This window comes from Salminus brasiliensis, chromosome 19 (assembly GCF_030463535.1).
Source record: "Salminus brasiliensis chromosome 19, fSalBra1.hap2, whole genome shotgun sequence".
NCBI lineage: Eukaryota > Metazoa > Chordata > Actinopteri > Characiformes > Bryconidae > Salminus > Salminus brasiliensis.
The window spans coordinates 7,965,084-7,978,800 of NC_132896.1; the positions used below are offsets into that span (position 1 = coordinate 7,965,084).

General features: G+C 39.3%; 2 protein-coding genes across 4 annotated transcripts in view; both read right to left on the reverse strand.

Annotated features, from left to right (window-relative positions):
• Positions 1-1,001: 1,001 nt before the first annotated feature.
• Positions 1,002-7,032, reverse strand: tnnt2d (troponin T2d, cardiac). The gene is made up of 11 exons (XM_072663085.1): positions 6,995-7,032; positions 6,866-6,873; positions 6,689-6,713; positions 6,524-6,581; positions 5,210-5,326; positions 4,365-4,442; positions 4,104-4,217; positions 3,217-3,329; positions 2,516-2,606; positions 1,334-1,371; positions 1,002-1,053 (listed from the first exon to the last, which is right to left on the reverse strand). The coding sequence occupies exons 1-11, from the start codon at positions 7,030-7,032 to the stop codon at positions 1,008-1,010; spliced, it is 726 nt and encodes a 241-aa protein (XP_072519186.1). The 3' UTR covers positions 1,002-1,007.
• A 591-nt stretch (positions 7,033-7,623) lies between these two features.
• cald1b (caldesmon 1b) overlaps positions 7,624-13,717 on the reverse strand; it is a 39,637-nt gene continuing 33,543 nt past the window's right edge. Inside the window, exons 16-18 of one of the 3 annotated variants that reach the window (XR_011977897.1) lie at positions 13,616-13,662; positions 11,689-11,722; positions 7,624-8,524 (exon numbers count right to left, since the gene is read on the reverse strand). Coding sequence is in view for 2 of the 3 variants with exons in the window: in XM_072663433.1 (XP_072519534.1) it covers positions 8,511-8,524; positions 11,689-11,722 (48 nt within the window). In the remaining variant the exon portion in view is untranslated. The remainder of the gene's footprint in view (positions 8,525-11,688; positions 11,723-13,615; positions 13,663-13,717) is intronic. The other 2 variants (XM_072663433.1, XM_072663434.1) reach the window with 2 other exon arrangements.

Consider the following 13,717-nt stretch of genomic DNA (forward strand, 5'->3'; position numbering starts at 1 on the left):
CCACTGATGACTATTTTACTGCTGTATCATCGTGGTCAGAGAACTCCTGGCATTACCTGCTTTTTATATGTGCTGCTGAGATGCCAGTTTGTTAGGCAGGTACACCCTTGGTACACTGTATGGACAGAAGTATTAAGACACCTGCTCATTCATTGCATCTTCTGAAATCAAGGATATTAAAAAGAGTTGCAGTAACTGTCTCTACTTTGATGAGAAACATCAGGCAGGCCCTGGTGGCTTGTTTCCAGGCATGCAGTGGTTAGTACCTACCATAAGTTCTCTAAAAACAGGACAACCGGCGACAGGGTCATGGGCTCACTGATGCAACCCATGGAGGCCCCGCCATACAATTTTCATGACTTAAAAGGTTTGCTGCTTATATTTTGAGACAGATATTAAATGACCCCTTCAGAGGTCTTGTGAAAGCCTCGAATGATCAGATCTGTTGTGGTGGTACACGGGGGACCTACTCGATACAAGGCAGATGGTGTTGGTAGTTGTAGTTATGACTGACCAGTGTTGACTGACCAAACTTCTTAAGATTTGTGTCAAGCCCCCATAATGAACAAACTATTAGAAATGCTCCAAAATGACTTTTAACATTGACTTTCATTAAGAGTTGCGATATCTCCTTCTCAGGTCTGTGTGAGAGTGACTATGCTGTCGTTGGACCAAGACAATATAAGACAGTACTTGTTCCCATATGTCAACACAATTAGTGAATGGATACTGGTCTAGCTTACTTATTCTTAGGACTGTTTAAATATGTTTAATTTTATAATTTTTTTTAAAGATTAGAACCAGATGCGACAAGCCCATGTCAAAAAAGCTATTCTTTATTTGTAAGGTCGAACAACAGGGGAAAAGCCAAGCAGAAATGTACAGAGAATTAGTCCTCTCACATCCAGTTGCATCATTTTAATGACAAGGACAAAACACAAAATGCTGTACAGAGCACAAGGCTATTAATTTTGCATCTGTTGTGGCAGTTGTAGCGGTCAGCACTTCTACCTCAGCCTGCCACCCATTTTGCCCTTGCCACGTCCCTTTGCGCTGTGAAGAAGAGCCACAGAGGTTAGCCAGTTCCTTACAACTCATCATAAAATATATATATAAAATCTCTGTCTTGAATGTATGTATATATATATATATATATATATATATATATATATATATACTTCTATAAAAAAGGTAAATAATGTTCTGACAGTGATTTAATTCATTTAAATATTACTATATTCTTCTTTAAGGCTAATAGACCCGTACAAATTTTTCTTTTCCTACAATGCAATGGAGCAGAAAAGGCTTGCGTGTTTCATTGCTGGACCCTTACCTCTGTTGGTCCTGAACCCGAACCAGGAGCTGGGTGATCTGAAGGTGAATGAGACAGACAGACAGATAGATGTTCAGTACAGCAAGAAACAACTATAAAGGTTTGCTCAAGCTGTGGGTCAATCTATCACCCTAACCCTAGATCTGCTGAGGGCTGGATTCAATCAGCCTCTTTTTGACTGTTCCTGTTTAAACTAATCTAACCCTGACTGGACTTTTTGTGGCTCCTTATCCAAGGCTCTGGAAGTCTCTAGATCTTAGTCTAATCTTCTTTCTGCTGGATGGGTGAATGACCCCTGTTGAGAGGGCGAACAAGTACCTGTTTTGGATTGTTGGAAGGTTGTAACACTTTGTAACACAAACATTTGTTCACCTTTATTTTTGAGGTGAATAAAACCAGGTAATTGCTTGTTACCGCATAAGGATTTTAATTAAATAATTATTATTTATTTAAATGTATCATGAGTGCCACAAGGCGGCATGCTGAGCCACTCCACCTTTCACAATATCTGATGAATAAAATAAAAAAGTCATTTAAAATGATGTACAATGCTCCTTTCTAGAGAACGGTGTATAAATTGGTGGTGATAGGAGCCAGATTTTAGTTTAATCCCTTAAATCTATGAACACACTGCCCTATGGCATTGTTTTATGATTTGTTGATTTTTTGTTTTAAGATACTTTTGGTCCCAAAAAAATGTATATTACAATATACGCAGGGCACTGTAAAGCAAAACTGTACCAAAAACAACACTGGAAATATTTAAGGTTGACATCACACATACGAGCATAGGTCCATTCACAGGTCATTTAGGACATTACTTAAATGGCTATATTTGTTGTAGACAATCCAACCCCTGGTTGCCGTCACCAACATTATAATAAAAAACATTAAGATGTTTGGTGAGGTGAGGAGAGAAATCTAAAATGCACCGTTTGATATCAAACCACTGAAAGACTAATTAATTATAATGGCATTTTAATATTAGTTCCTCTATAATTATAGCATATTGGCAGATGTTCACTCACGATGATCACACTTTGAAATATTTGATACAATGGAATCAGATTTCTAAAGAGATAAATTGCTTGTTGAGACAGAGAGAGAGAGAGAGAGAGAGAGAGAGAGAGAGAGTGTGTGTGTGTGTGTGTGTGCCTGCGTTTATGTTAAATTCTCTCTTACATCATATTTCTGTCGTTTCAGCTTCTCCGCGAGATCAAACCTCTCCGCCTCCAGCTCCATCATCCACTGCCACAGCTCACTGGCCTTGTCCCTGCACACACAGCCCGAGGGAGTGTTAGCTCGACAGCCTGAACTCTGACTAACTTTAAACTGGAAAGTGATAATGTTTAGAAACGAACTTAATCCAGACCAGTTCATACGATCACATTCAAATCCTTCAGCTGTATTCTGAGTCACTGTTTCATACACCATGTGTCCACACATTTGTGGATACCCTTCTAATGAAGGCATTCAGCTACTGTGCAATGTGCAGATGCACAGACACACAGCTTGTCTAGTCCCCGTGGGCGGGTATTGCCAATAGAATAGGACTCCCTGGAGCTGATAAACATGAAGCTATTGGCACCAGGCCTGATGCCAGGCAAGCCTTACCTGGACTGTAGAGACTGTTACTCCAACAAAACTCCTTTTTTAATACCCATGAGTCGGAAGACACAATGACCGAGCAGGTGTCCCAATACTTTTGTCTATGTAATTGTAAACTGTATTTTGTATAACAGAATGTCACTGAATACATTAAGGACAGTATTTGGCCTGACGTCTTACAGATATTACTCATATTACTCATTTTACCCTAGTGACTAGTAGAGGTCACTGCGTTGAGCTCTACTAGGACTGAAACATGACTGGAGACAGCACACCTGAGCTTCTCCTCACTGAGATGGTCAATATTTAGCGCCTTCCGTCTCTCAGCCAGAATCTTCTTCTTCTTCTCCCTCTCTGTCTGCTTCTTACCTCCTTTACGACTGTCAGCCTGAAAGTGCATTCAGCAAAACACACACACACACACACACACACACACACGCACACACACACACACACACACACACACACACACAGGGAACATGATATGTTGCTGTTTGTGTTTTATGTTGTTTTATATCTTATCTCTAATATGATACATTTACAGGTTAAGGAAAGGGTCAATAACTTTATTTCGCGTAAGTGCAGAGAGATAGGCAGCTTAAAGGGCAGCTGGTCATGTGACTCAGAGGATGGACATGCTAGCGTTCACCCTTCCTGCACTGGTAGCATCATGTGGTAGGGAGTCCTAGCTAAAGGGTGGGAATTGGAAATTAGTTACTAGGCTGTTGCTATTTGGTCACTAGAGTGAGATTGTATTATGTGAGAAGTATTATGATCTCCCAGGCGGTTGCTAGGTAGTTTCTAGGTGGTTGCTATGGCATTTCTGGTGGTTGGTAAGTAATGCATGGTATAAGATAACCCCTATAAATTATCTAGAGTTGTTGAAAATTATTAACAATTATGTGGTGAAACTGTGGTTGATTCTCAGCAGTATTAGGGCTAGGGCTAGGATTTGGAACAAGGTTAAGGTTAGGTTTGCTGTTTGAGAAAATTACAGTGAATTGAATTGATATGTGATAGTAGAATGTAAGTTAAAGGTAAATTAAGGATCTAAGGAGCATCTACAGTGTGCCATGGTGTTACCGTAAACATTCGTAACCTTTGTTGAAAGTTGAAAGTTTAAGAGCTGAATGATTTCCCTTTTAAACTGAAGAGTACTCACTCTCTGCTGAAGGCCTCCGTACTGCTGGGTCATATTAGTTAGAGCTTTCTTCTTCTTGGCATCTTCATCCTGCTTCTTCCTCTGTTCCTCCAGCTCCTTCCTCTCTTTCTCCTCCTGCAGATCAGTTCAGTATTAAAGCTGTTAGCTGATGTGACTTTAGGGACCAGACTGTGAGTGTGAGAGTGAGAGGGGTTTTATAAAGGTGTGTTATTGGTGATCATGTGAATGAACTGGGAAGCTGTTTACTGAAGAGGAACTCACAGCTAGTCTGGCCTGACGCTCCTTTTCTTTCTCGGTTCGGATCCTGAGCTGGTCGGCCCTCTCTGCACGACGTTTCTCCTAAACACATACATTCATCAACACGCCTTTAATAAATTCAGAAAATAATCCTTTAAACTCAATATTTCAGTTACTCACTTATGTAACTACAAGGCATGCACTAGAGGGGTGTAAAGACCCCCAGCATGAAGCTGTGGAGCAGTGGAACTGTGTTCTCTGGAATGATAGTTGATAGTTGAGGAGTTGAGGATGGTTTGGGTGGTGAACATCCAGCCTGACCTCATTAATGCTTTTGTCACTGAATGCAATCAAATCCTTAGAGCAATGTTTCAAAATCAAGTAGAAAGTCGTCCCTGGACAGTGGAGACAGTTATTCCAACAAAAGCAGGATAAACTCTATTTTAATATCGTTGATTTCAAAAAAAGGCAGTGAATGAGCAGGTGTCCCAAAACTTTTGTCCGTTCAGCGTACTTATATCTTGTAGAAATGATGTACAAGTCAGAATTCTGTAAATTCAATGCATCATGTTTCATGTTTCCTAGTTCCAAAATAAAGTAATTACCAAAGTCTTAAGATTCATAACTGAATAACTGAATACTAAGCCTAGACTTTACTAAGTCTAAATTCTTCTCTAGCCGGAACAGTGAATACGCCTCGGTTCTGGACTGGTTCTAGAGAATTTCATGAAGAGTAAGAGGTTAACCCTTTGTCCAACTTAGCAATCCAAGCAGCCAATCACATCCTGAAAAAGTTCAGACCACAGACCACACATCACAGCTAAGTATCAGCTGTAGGGGGCAGTGTTGTACACCTGAAACACACTTACAATCCTGTTGACTAGAGCGATGAGATCCTCTTCCTCCTTCTTTCTTTGGATGAAGTGAGCCTCGATCAGGGCCTGCAGCTCTGCTGTGTCTTTCTCCTGACGCTTCCGGTGAATGTCCTACAGTGCGTGCGCGCGCGCACACACACACACACACACACACACACACAAAGAGAGAGAAGCTGGTTCTGCTCTTGTTATATTCCACCAACAGAATGATTTTGTGTCCTGAGTGCACTACTACTACTACTACTACTTAATTTACTACTGCTACTACCAATACTCCTACTACTACTACTGCTGCTGCTGCTCCAACTACTCCAACTACTTAATGTACTTCTACTAGTATTACTACTGCTACTACCACTACTACTACTACTAAGACTACTGCTGCTGCTCCAACTACTTAATGTACTTCTACTAGTATTACTACTGCTACTACCACTACTACTACTACTAAGACTACTGCTGCTGCTCCAACTACTTAATGTACTTCTACTAGTATTACTACTGCTACTACCACTACTACTACTACTACGACTGCTGCTGCTGCTCCAACTACTCCAACTACTTAATGTACTTCTACTAGTATTACTACTGCTACTACCACTACTACTACTACTACGACTGCTGCTGCTGCTCCAACTACTCCAACTACTTAATGTACTTCTACTAGTATTACTACTGCTACTACTGCTACTACTACTACTACTACTGCTGCTGCTGCTACCTCTACCACTAGTTCTACTACTACTGCTGCTACTAAGTTGACTATTGCTACTACTACTAGGCTATTGCTACTGTTACTACTCCTACAACTACTGCTGCGGCTGCTGCTACTACTACTGTTGCCACGACTTATACTACAAGTACTTCTACTACTGCTGGTACTACGTTTACTAATGCTACTAATGATACTACTAGGCTATTGCTACTCTACTACTACTACTGCTGCTGCTACGACCTCTACTCCAAGTACTACTGTTTTGCTAAGATAATGCTGCTAGGATATTGTTACTGTTACTACTATTACTACCACTGCTGCTGCTACTTTTACTAGCATCAGTGATTCTACTACTGCTGCTACAGTTTACTGTTACTGCTGTTACTACTGCTCTTAATAATAATAATAATAATAATAATAATAATATGAAACCTCCCAGTTATCTGAATTAAAATGAGCAATTATTGTATTTTTAATATTCTGTGCATGCATTCTTTGAAAATATTTAGACGAACAGAAAGTTACTTGATCAGTGTAATGTTTCATCAGAGGAATCAGCGGAAGGAGCACAGACCTAAAACACTGACACTTACATCAAAGTCTACTTTCTCCCCCTCTGGAATCTTTGGTGCCTGAATGTTGGTCATGAATCTAAAAATCAAATCAAAAAGATGAAATGAATTAAGGAGCTAAGCTCTATCTGACTGGAGATAAATTACTATGAGACACTGTGACTGAGGAGAATCAGAGGAACTCACTTAGGCTTAGATCTTGAGTCGTCCACTGCAGTCAAAAAGACAAGAACATGCTTATCAATGGATGTTCAACTGTTACAACATTGATGTTAAAGCTAATAAAGATTACTGTTAATAAATGTTTAATGGCTGGGAAAGTAATCAGTGCCCCCAGCCCTAAAATATGTAGTGGATGCCTACCTTCTTCCCTGTTTAAAAACAAACAGAAACAGTGTGCTTGTTATTCGTGCGGAGAGTTTGATACACTAATAAAGCTATTACAGTTTCATGATACAGAGACAGAATCGTTGTAAAAGATCAGCTACTTACTGGACCTCCTCGTCCATAACATCCTCAATGTCAGCCATGTCTATTAGCAGTTATTCCCTTAAATGCAGCACAGCAGACACACCACTTAGACATTATAGTGTACAAATTGCAACACAGGCAGCTTCAGCACGTTCAATTACTAAGAGAAATCAGTCCAAAGACCAAATCAGACTAAAAGCTCTCTTTGCATTGTAGCCCCCCACAGTATGTATTCTACACCACTCTGAAAAACACACAAGGAATAAAGAAATCTAAAAAGCGCCAGGGATGTGAAGTGAAGTGTGGAATTCCTCTTACCCAGCTCCCAGAAGAGGAGTAGCTCTTTGGAGTGCAGAGTCTGGACAGGTGGGTCCACACACCAAAGTTAACATACATACACACCACGTGACCACGAGGCTTTTTCACTGGTGTGCGTTAAAGGCCTTAGTCTATTGTTAGACTGCACAAGACTCCTAAACATGATTCAGTGAAATTCTAAAACCTCACATTCTGTTTGTTCACAGCTGACCTTGGCTGCCCACCCTCTATGCCCCCACCCTCCTGCTTTGAAATCCTATATGTCAGGATAGTTGGGATTGCACTGTTCCAAATACACGTCCAAAAGCAAGAGTGTCGAAAGGTCATAAACAAAAAGACACGAGACAATGCTGAATTTTTATCCACTTTAATTGCTACAGATTGGAGGATAATATAGTTGCTACACTCAAGGCTGTTCACAAACCCTGCTTTTTCATTTGGATCCAACGTAACATTGAACAAATGACACTCTATGACCACCCGAACAGCACTTGTGGACATTATTTCTGAGGCTGTGCATAAGTGAGCTGTCGGTGAGTCCGCCAGTCCAACTCCAAGTGTTTTATTTGTATGTGTTCAGTAAAGCAAGAAGATGTGAAAGAAATATAGTGGAAAAAGAAAACAGAATAAGAATCATTAGGACCATTAAAGTGGATCATATGGCTGCCTTGTCTTGTAATGTAATAACAGGTAAACTGTGTGTAGAAGCTGTACTCTAATGCTAATGCTGTGCTATGCAGAGGTCATTACTTCAGAAAGCAAAACACCGGCCGCCTCAGGTCACTCCAATATGTCACGAAAGAGTAGCATGCTAAAGAAAAGGGTCGAGTGCTTTACAGATTGGTGATCACTACTGAAATGTCAAGTTCAGATGTGTCCAAATAAGCAAAATATGGCACGCTACATCCCTACATATCTTTTCTTTAACAAAGAAATTTGTCCAGGGCCATTACGTCTACTTTATAAACCAGGACTGAATGTAGCCTGGTTGTCAGTTTGGGAATTGATTAGTAATTCAGACTACAAAAAAAGAAAAAATTATGTACGGATCATTATTATTATTATTATTATTATTATTATTATTATTATTGCTTTACATGCTGCAAATTCTCCATTTTAATTCCAACCCCACTGATTCTATGTTTTTAGGAATAAACAACAGACATAGTGTGTAGCAGTCTTGTCTTGTCTTCATAAGGGGCCATTGGAGGGGCTGTGTTTACTTCCTTGTTCCTGGAACAGAAGGAAAAAGAAGAAAGTGTTAAACGTATTATCCTCCCACAGTTGGCTTATAGGCAAGTCTGTTCACTTGGCGGCCATCTTTGCATTGCGCTGGACAGTTATTTTGAGTCACACAAGACCTGCTTCCCATCTCTATGAATGGGGAGAGAAGGTCAGATTACAGTTTCAGAAATACATTTTAAATCATGTATTTGGATTAAAGAAAATCTGATAGAAACGCCATCAATTATTCGTAGCGTTCGGCTCAATAAAGCACAAAAGTGTGATTTTGCAGCTTGCTCTTCATACTGCGCTGGCCCAGATCCCAACATCGAGGGTCTCTTTATCCTTAAAGAGATGCCATGTTGGACGTTATGAGAACTCCCATTCATATTTCAACCAGCTGCCAATCTACTCATTTAGAAGTATGCGAGCTGATGTGGGAAAGTAATACTGCGTGATTTACACAAATAGTGCAGAAGCAGGCGTTCTGGCCTGGAGCGGCAATGACAGAGAGACTCTCCCTACTGTAAGTTGATTTATTTTTTTATTGCAACTGATTAAAGCTGCTATTTTAGGGTAAAATTTAGGTGATATTGCTTTAACATACAGCAGGTTCAACTTAGCATTTCATTCTGATTTACTATAAAGGTTTGATTCATGTCATCAGCATCATAATCTGAGTGAAAAGTAGAATCTTTGAAATTTAAACATGAATTTCATGAATTCTTATTATTTGGTGGTGGGTCCCTCTTTTGCGAGAATGACAGTGTGCATTTGAGCTGCAGGGACTCTGCTAGTGAGTGAAAAAGCCTCTGATGAGTAGATCGGATCTACCTGAGAGTCGTCTGCACACAAGCTTCAGTGGAAGAGCTAATGCTGAAAAACAATCTGACCCTTTTGCACAAAGGCTCTTAACCTGGTCAGTGTCTCAAATGCATTGCTTTTAAATGTCTACCCCAGAAACAGAGTCTTAAATAATTCTTTGCCTTCTTGTTTTTTTTAATTTATTTTACTTTCAGGTTTCAAAGTGACACATCCTAGATTTTCATTGTTCAGATTCCTCTGATCATCCATATGAATAACGGTGAGGTCATCAGTCATCCCTCTTGACCTGGTCATTGGAATCTCTCAAAGCATGTCAGCATGTTTTCTTTGGCCCTGACACAGGCAGCGAGATGTAGTCAGAGGTCTCACCCAGTCACCTCAGTGTGAAGGACAGATGCACTTAAGCTCAGCAAAGGCTTAAAACAACCATCTTTGGAGCTATTTCAGCTCTGAGGCTGCACAGAACCAGAACTGTAGCACAGCTACAATGGTGGTAGTTGACTGACATGACATTAGCAGCTCCTAACAATGTTGCCATGTAGCTAACGTAGCTACAGTAAGTAGTGTATCTTCACAGCGCCTATTCCTGGCAAAGCGACAGTTCATCCAAAAATCAGATTTACAATATTTCCCTCCTGTCCACAAATGTAGCTGACCGAGACAAGTTTGGTGTCTGACATTTATTTACATCTTTAGTTTTGCACTGAAGCTACAAGGCCAATGTAGCTAACATGCAATGGAAGCTTATGGCCTCTAATGATCTCTAAACTACTCTTACTAAGTTCTACTAGAGAATAGCCCCATCAGTTTGTACAGAACTCCCTGTAGTTACTGAGTAATGCACCTCAGTGTGTAATAAGCCATGGAGTGATAAGGGTGTGAAGGGGTTGCTTTAAAAAATCATTTTATTGCTTCTTTAGATTTGCAGTTTTACACCACCCTTCGAAAGGTTGGAATCATTGTGTTGTCAATAAAATAAATCATTTTGTTTGCATATAACTGTATAAAATTATTGCAGTATCTTTGCTCTGAGCACATTCACACATTTCGAGTACTTAGTTCTAAGAAACTTAGAATCTGAAAACATTAAAAAACAGTGTTTTTTAAAAAAACTTTTGTTTTTTCTTTTTTTTCAGATTCTCAGATTTCTACTAATAATAAGCATCTGGTGTGTCAAGATGTTTCGAAATTGACTGAGAAAGCTGTAGGACATTATGAGTTTTATATGACGTTATAATAGAATGGTTTTCGAGAATGCCTCATATTTCAAAACTGGTGATCAAATCCTGATGCAGATAAGTTGATTCTACGTATATAGATTATCATATATGTAAAATTTATACTTTCATAATCTCTGAAATATTAAGTGAAACATTTAAACAGACACTTGTCTGGTGTGTTTTTCCTTATTTTAAAATCTACATTTAACATTAAACTTATTGAGAAATGATTTTGGGTGACACAGACTTCCATTACTTGTTAGCTACATTAGCCTCGTAGCTCCAGGGCAATCAGATTTCAAACCCCAAACACTTTTTTGGCTGGCATTCATTTACATGTGGGAGAAGGGGAGAAACTGTGAATAATACTTTTCAGTGAACCATTCCTTTAAACACCTTCCCTGTCAGTGGTGCCCTATGTTGCTGTAACGTGACTGTAGGACAGCTACAACAGGAGATGTGAAGTGCGGTGGGCTACAGCAGTGCTGTGCTGCGCAGATGGGGGACTAAAGAATGAGCAGCAGAGACATGTGTCACCTGCCACAGGCCTGTAAATATAGAGCAGGGTGGCATTCAGGCTGGGAAATTTATGGGGGTCTTGGCAGGCCGCTGGAGCTGGAGTATGTGCCGTCACTCTGCTGTCTGTCAGACACCCTCCAGCACATCTGAGGCTGTCTTCTTCAGTGAGCACAGCTCTGGCTGACTGCATCTGCTCTTTTTCATCTCTACATGAAGCTGAACAGAGCTTCTGTTACAGGCTTTGAGTCAGGCAGGAACATTTGTTAAATCACCTGCAATACACAGCCTATTTGCTCTGCATTGAGAACTATAGATGCATCAGTTTTATTTGATTAAATGTGATTTAGAAAACGTGATATTTTCACATGAATTAATCATATTACAAAAACATAACTATGTTGGTAATTTTTTTTTTTATTGACTCTATAGCTAAACAACAAAAACAATATTTCCAGCAAGTACCAAATGCTTAGTTACTTTGTTGTTCATAAGAGCTTGTAAAATCAGAGGCTGAATATATATATATATATATATATATATATATATATATATATATATATATTTGCTATAACTAAATAACTAAATTACAAAACAATCATGTAAACTTACCATTTGTGACTGATTTACTCTTGAGCGCAAACACCTTAAATAAAAACAACACCAAACAGTGTTTTAGAATATAGTAACTCAATGTATAACAAAATAAAGTTCATACTCATCACATCTCTGAAGTTACACTAACAGGTTGCATACACAAGTATAGAAACGCTACAGCAAAGCCTGATGAGCACAGTATCTGCACCTCTGGGAAACTCTGCCAGGCATTGCAATAGTGCTCACAAACCACACAAATTATATACTGGCATGGTGGAAACTGTGGCTGTGTGTGTGTTTGGATGTGTGTGGCTGGGGGTGTTTATTTGCAATGGGGGAAAAAAGCAGTGATATATGAAGCAGTGAACCAATGCAGCAGGCCTGAAAACCCAAAAGTATTCAGTATATAAAAAAAACATATTCTGAATTTAGATTACATCTTACTAGGGTGCATAGAGAAAACAGTGTCTAATGAACTAAGCAAACAACTTGCCATATCCCAACAACAAAATCTTGTAAATTTGATAATAAAGTGAGGATGTGTGTAAAAATCATACTATTAAATAAATACACCAAGTCCAATACAACGCGGATAGATAAATAACTTTAGATTTGATCTGTACAGTGATTTATCAGTCTACTCAGGATTTAGCGGAGCTCAGTGACAGTGAGATAAATAACTGATAATCAGTGTGATTTATCAGTCTACTCAGGCTTTAGTAGAGCTCAGTAACACTGAGATAAATAACTGATCAGCACAGTGATTTATCAGTCTACTCAGGCTTTAGTAGAGCTCAGTAACACTGAGATAAATAACTGATCTGTACAGTGATTTATCAGTCTACTCAGGCTTTAGTAGAGCTCAGTAACACTGAGATAAATAACTGATATGCACAGTGATTTATCAGTCTACTCAGGCTTTAGTAGAGCTCAGTAACAGATAAATAACTGATCAGCACAGTGATTTATCAGTCTACTCAGGCTTTAGTAGAGCTCAGTAACAGATAAATAACTGATCAGCACAGTGATTTATCAGTCTACTCAGGCTTTAGTAGAGCTCAGTAACACTGAGATAAATAACTGATCAGCTCAGTGATTTATCAGTCTACTCATGCTTTAGTAGAGCTCAGTAACACATATAAATAACTGGTCTGTACAGTGATTTATCAGTCTACTCAGGCTTTAGTAGAGCTCAGTAACAGATAAATAACTGATCAGCACAGTGATTTATCAGTCTACTCAGGCTTTAGTAGAGCTCAGTAACACTGAGATACTAAATAACTGATCAACACAGTGATTTATCAGTCTACTCATGCTTTAGTAGAGCTCAGTAACAGATAAATAACTGATCAGCACAGTGATTTATCAGTCTACTCAGGCTTTAGTAGAGCTCAGTAACAGATAAATAACTGATCAGCACAGTGATTTATCAGTCTACTCATGCTTTAGTAGAGCTCAGTAACACTGAGATAAATAACTGATCAGCACAGTGATTTATCAGTCTACTCATGCTTTAGTAGAGCTCAGTAACACTGAGATAATTAACTGATCAGCACAGTGGTTTATCAATCTAATGTTACCCCAACCTTGACTGTACAGATAATTATCATTTTGTCGTATGTCCTACTTTGTCATATCCAGCATGTTTGTGTTGTATCACTGCTGTTTTACGTTATTATGCACTGGCTGAAATGCGCTTTAACAACTGAAAGTCACTATATCAGATGAGTGCAAAACAAAACCTCTAACAGAGGGTCAGATGTAATGTGATCTTTTTCCCTGCAGAGATCAATGTGTTTGAGTGTGCCCTGTGCTCCTGTTTATTTCAAATGAGGTCATTTCAAATAGCCATTCAGTGGTTGTGCACACTCATTCTAGCGTACAAAGTGAACAGTAAACTGGCACAATGGCACCGTCTTATCAGCACTCCTGCAGTACTTACGCTGTTTACCTTTCATCCAGATACAGGGCTTTGTGTCAGTGCTTTTGCTAAGTACATCAAATGGAATTGACATTAAAAGAAATCACACCCAAAAAAAGAACG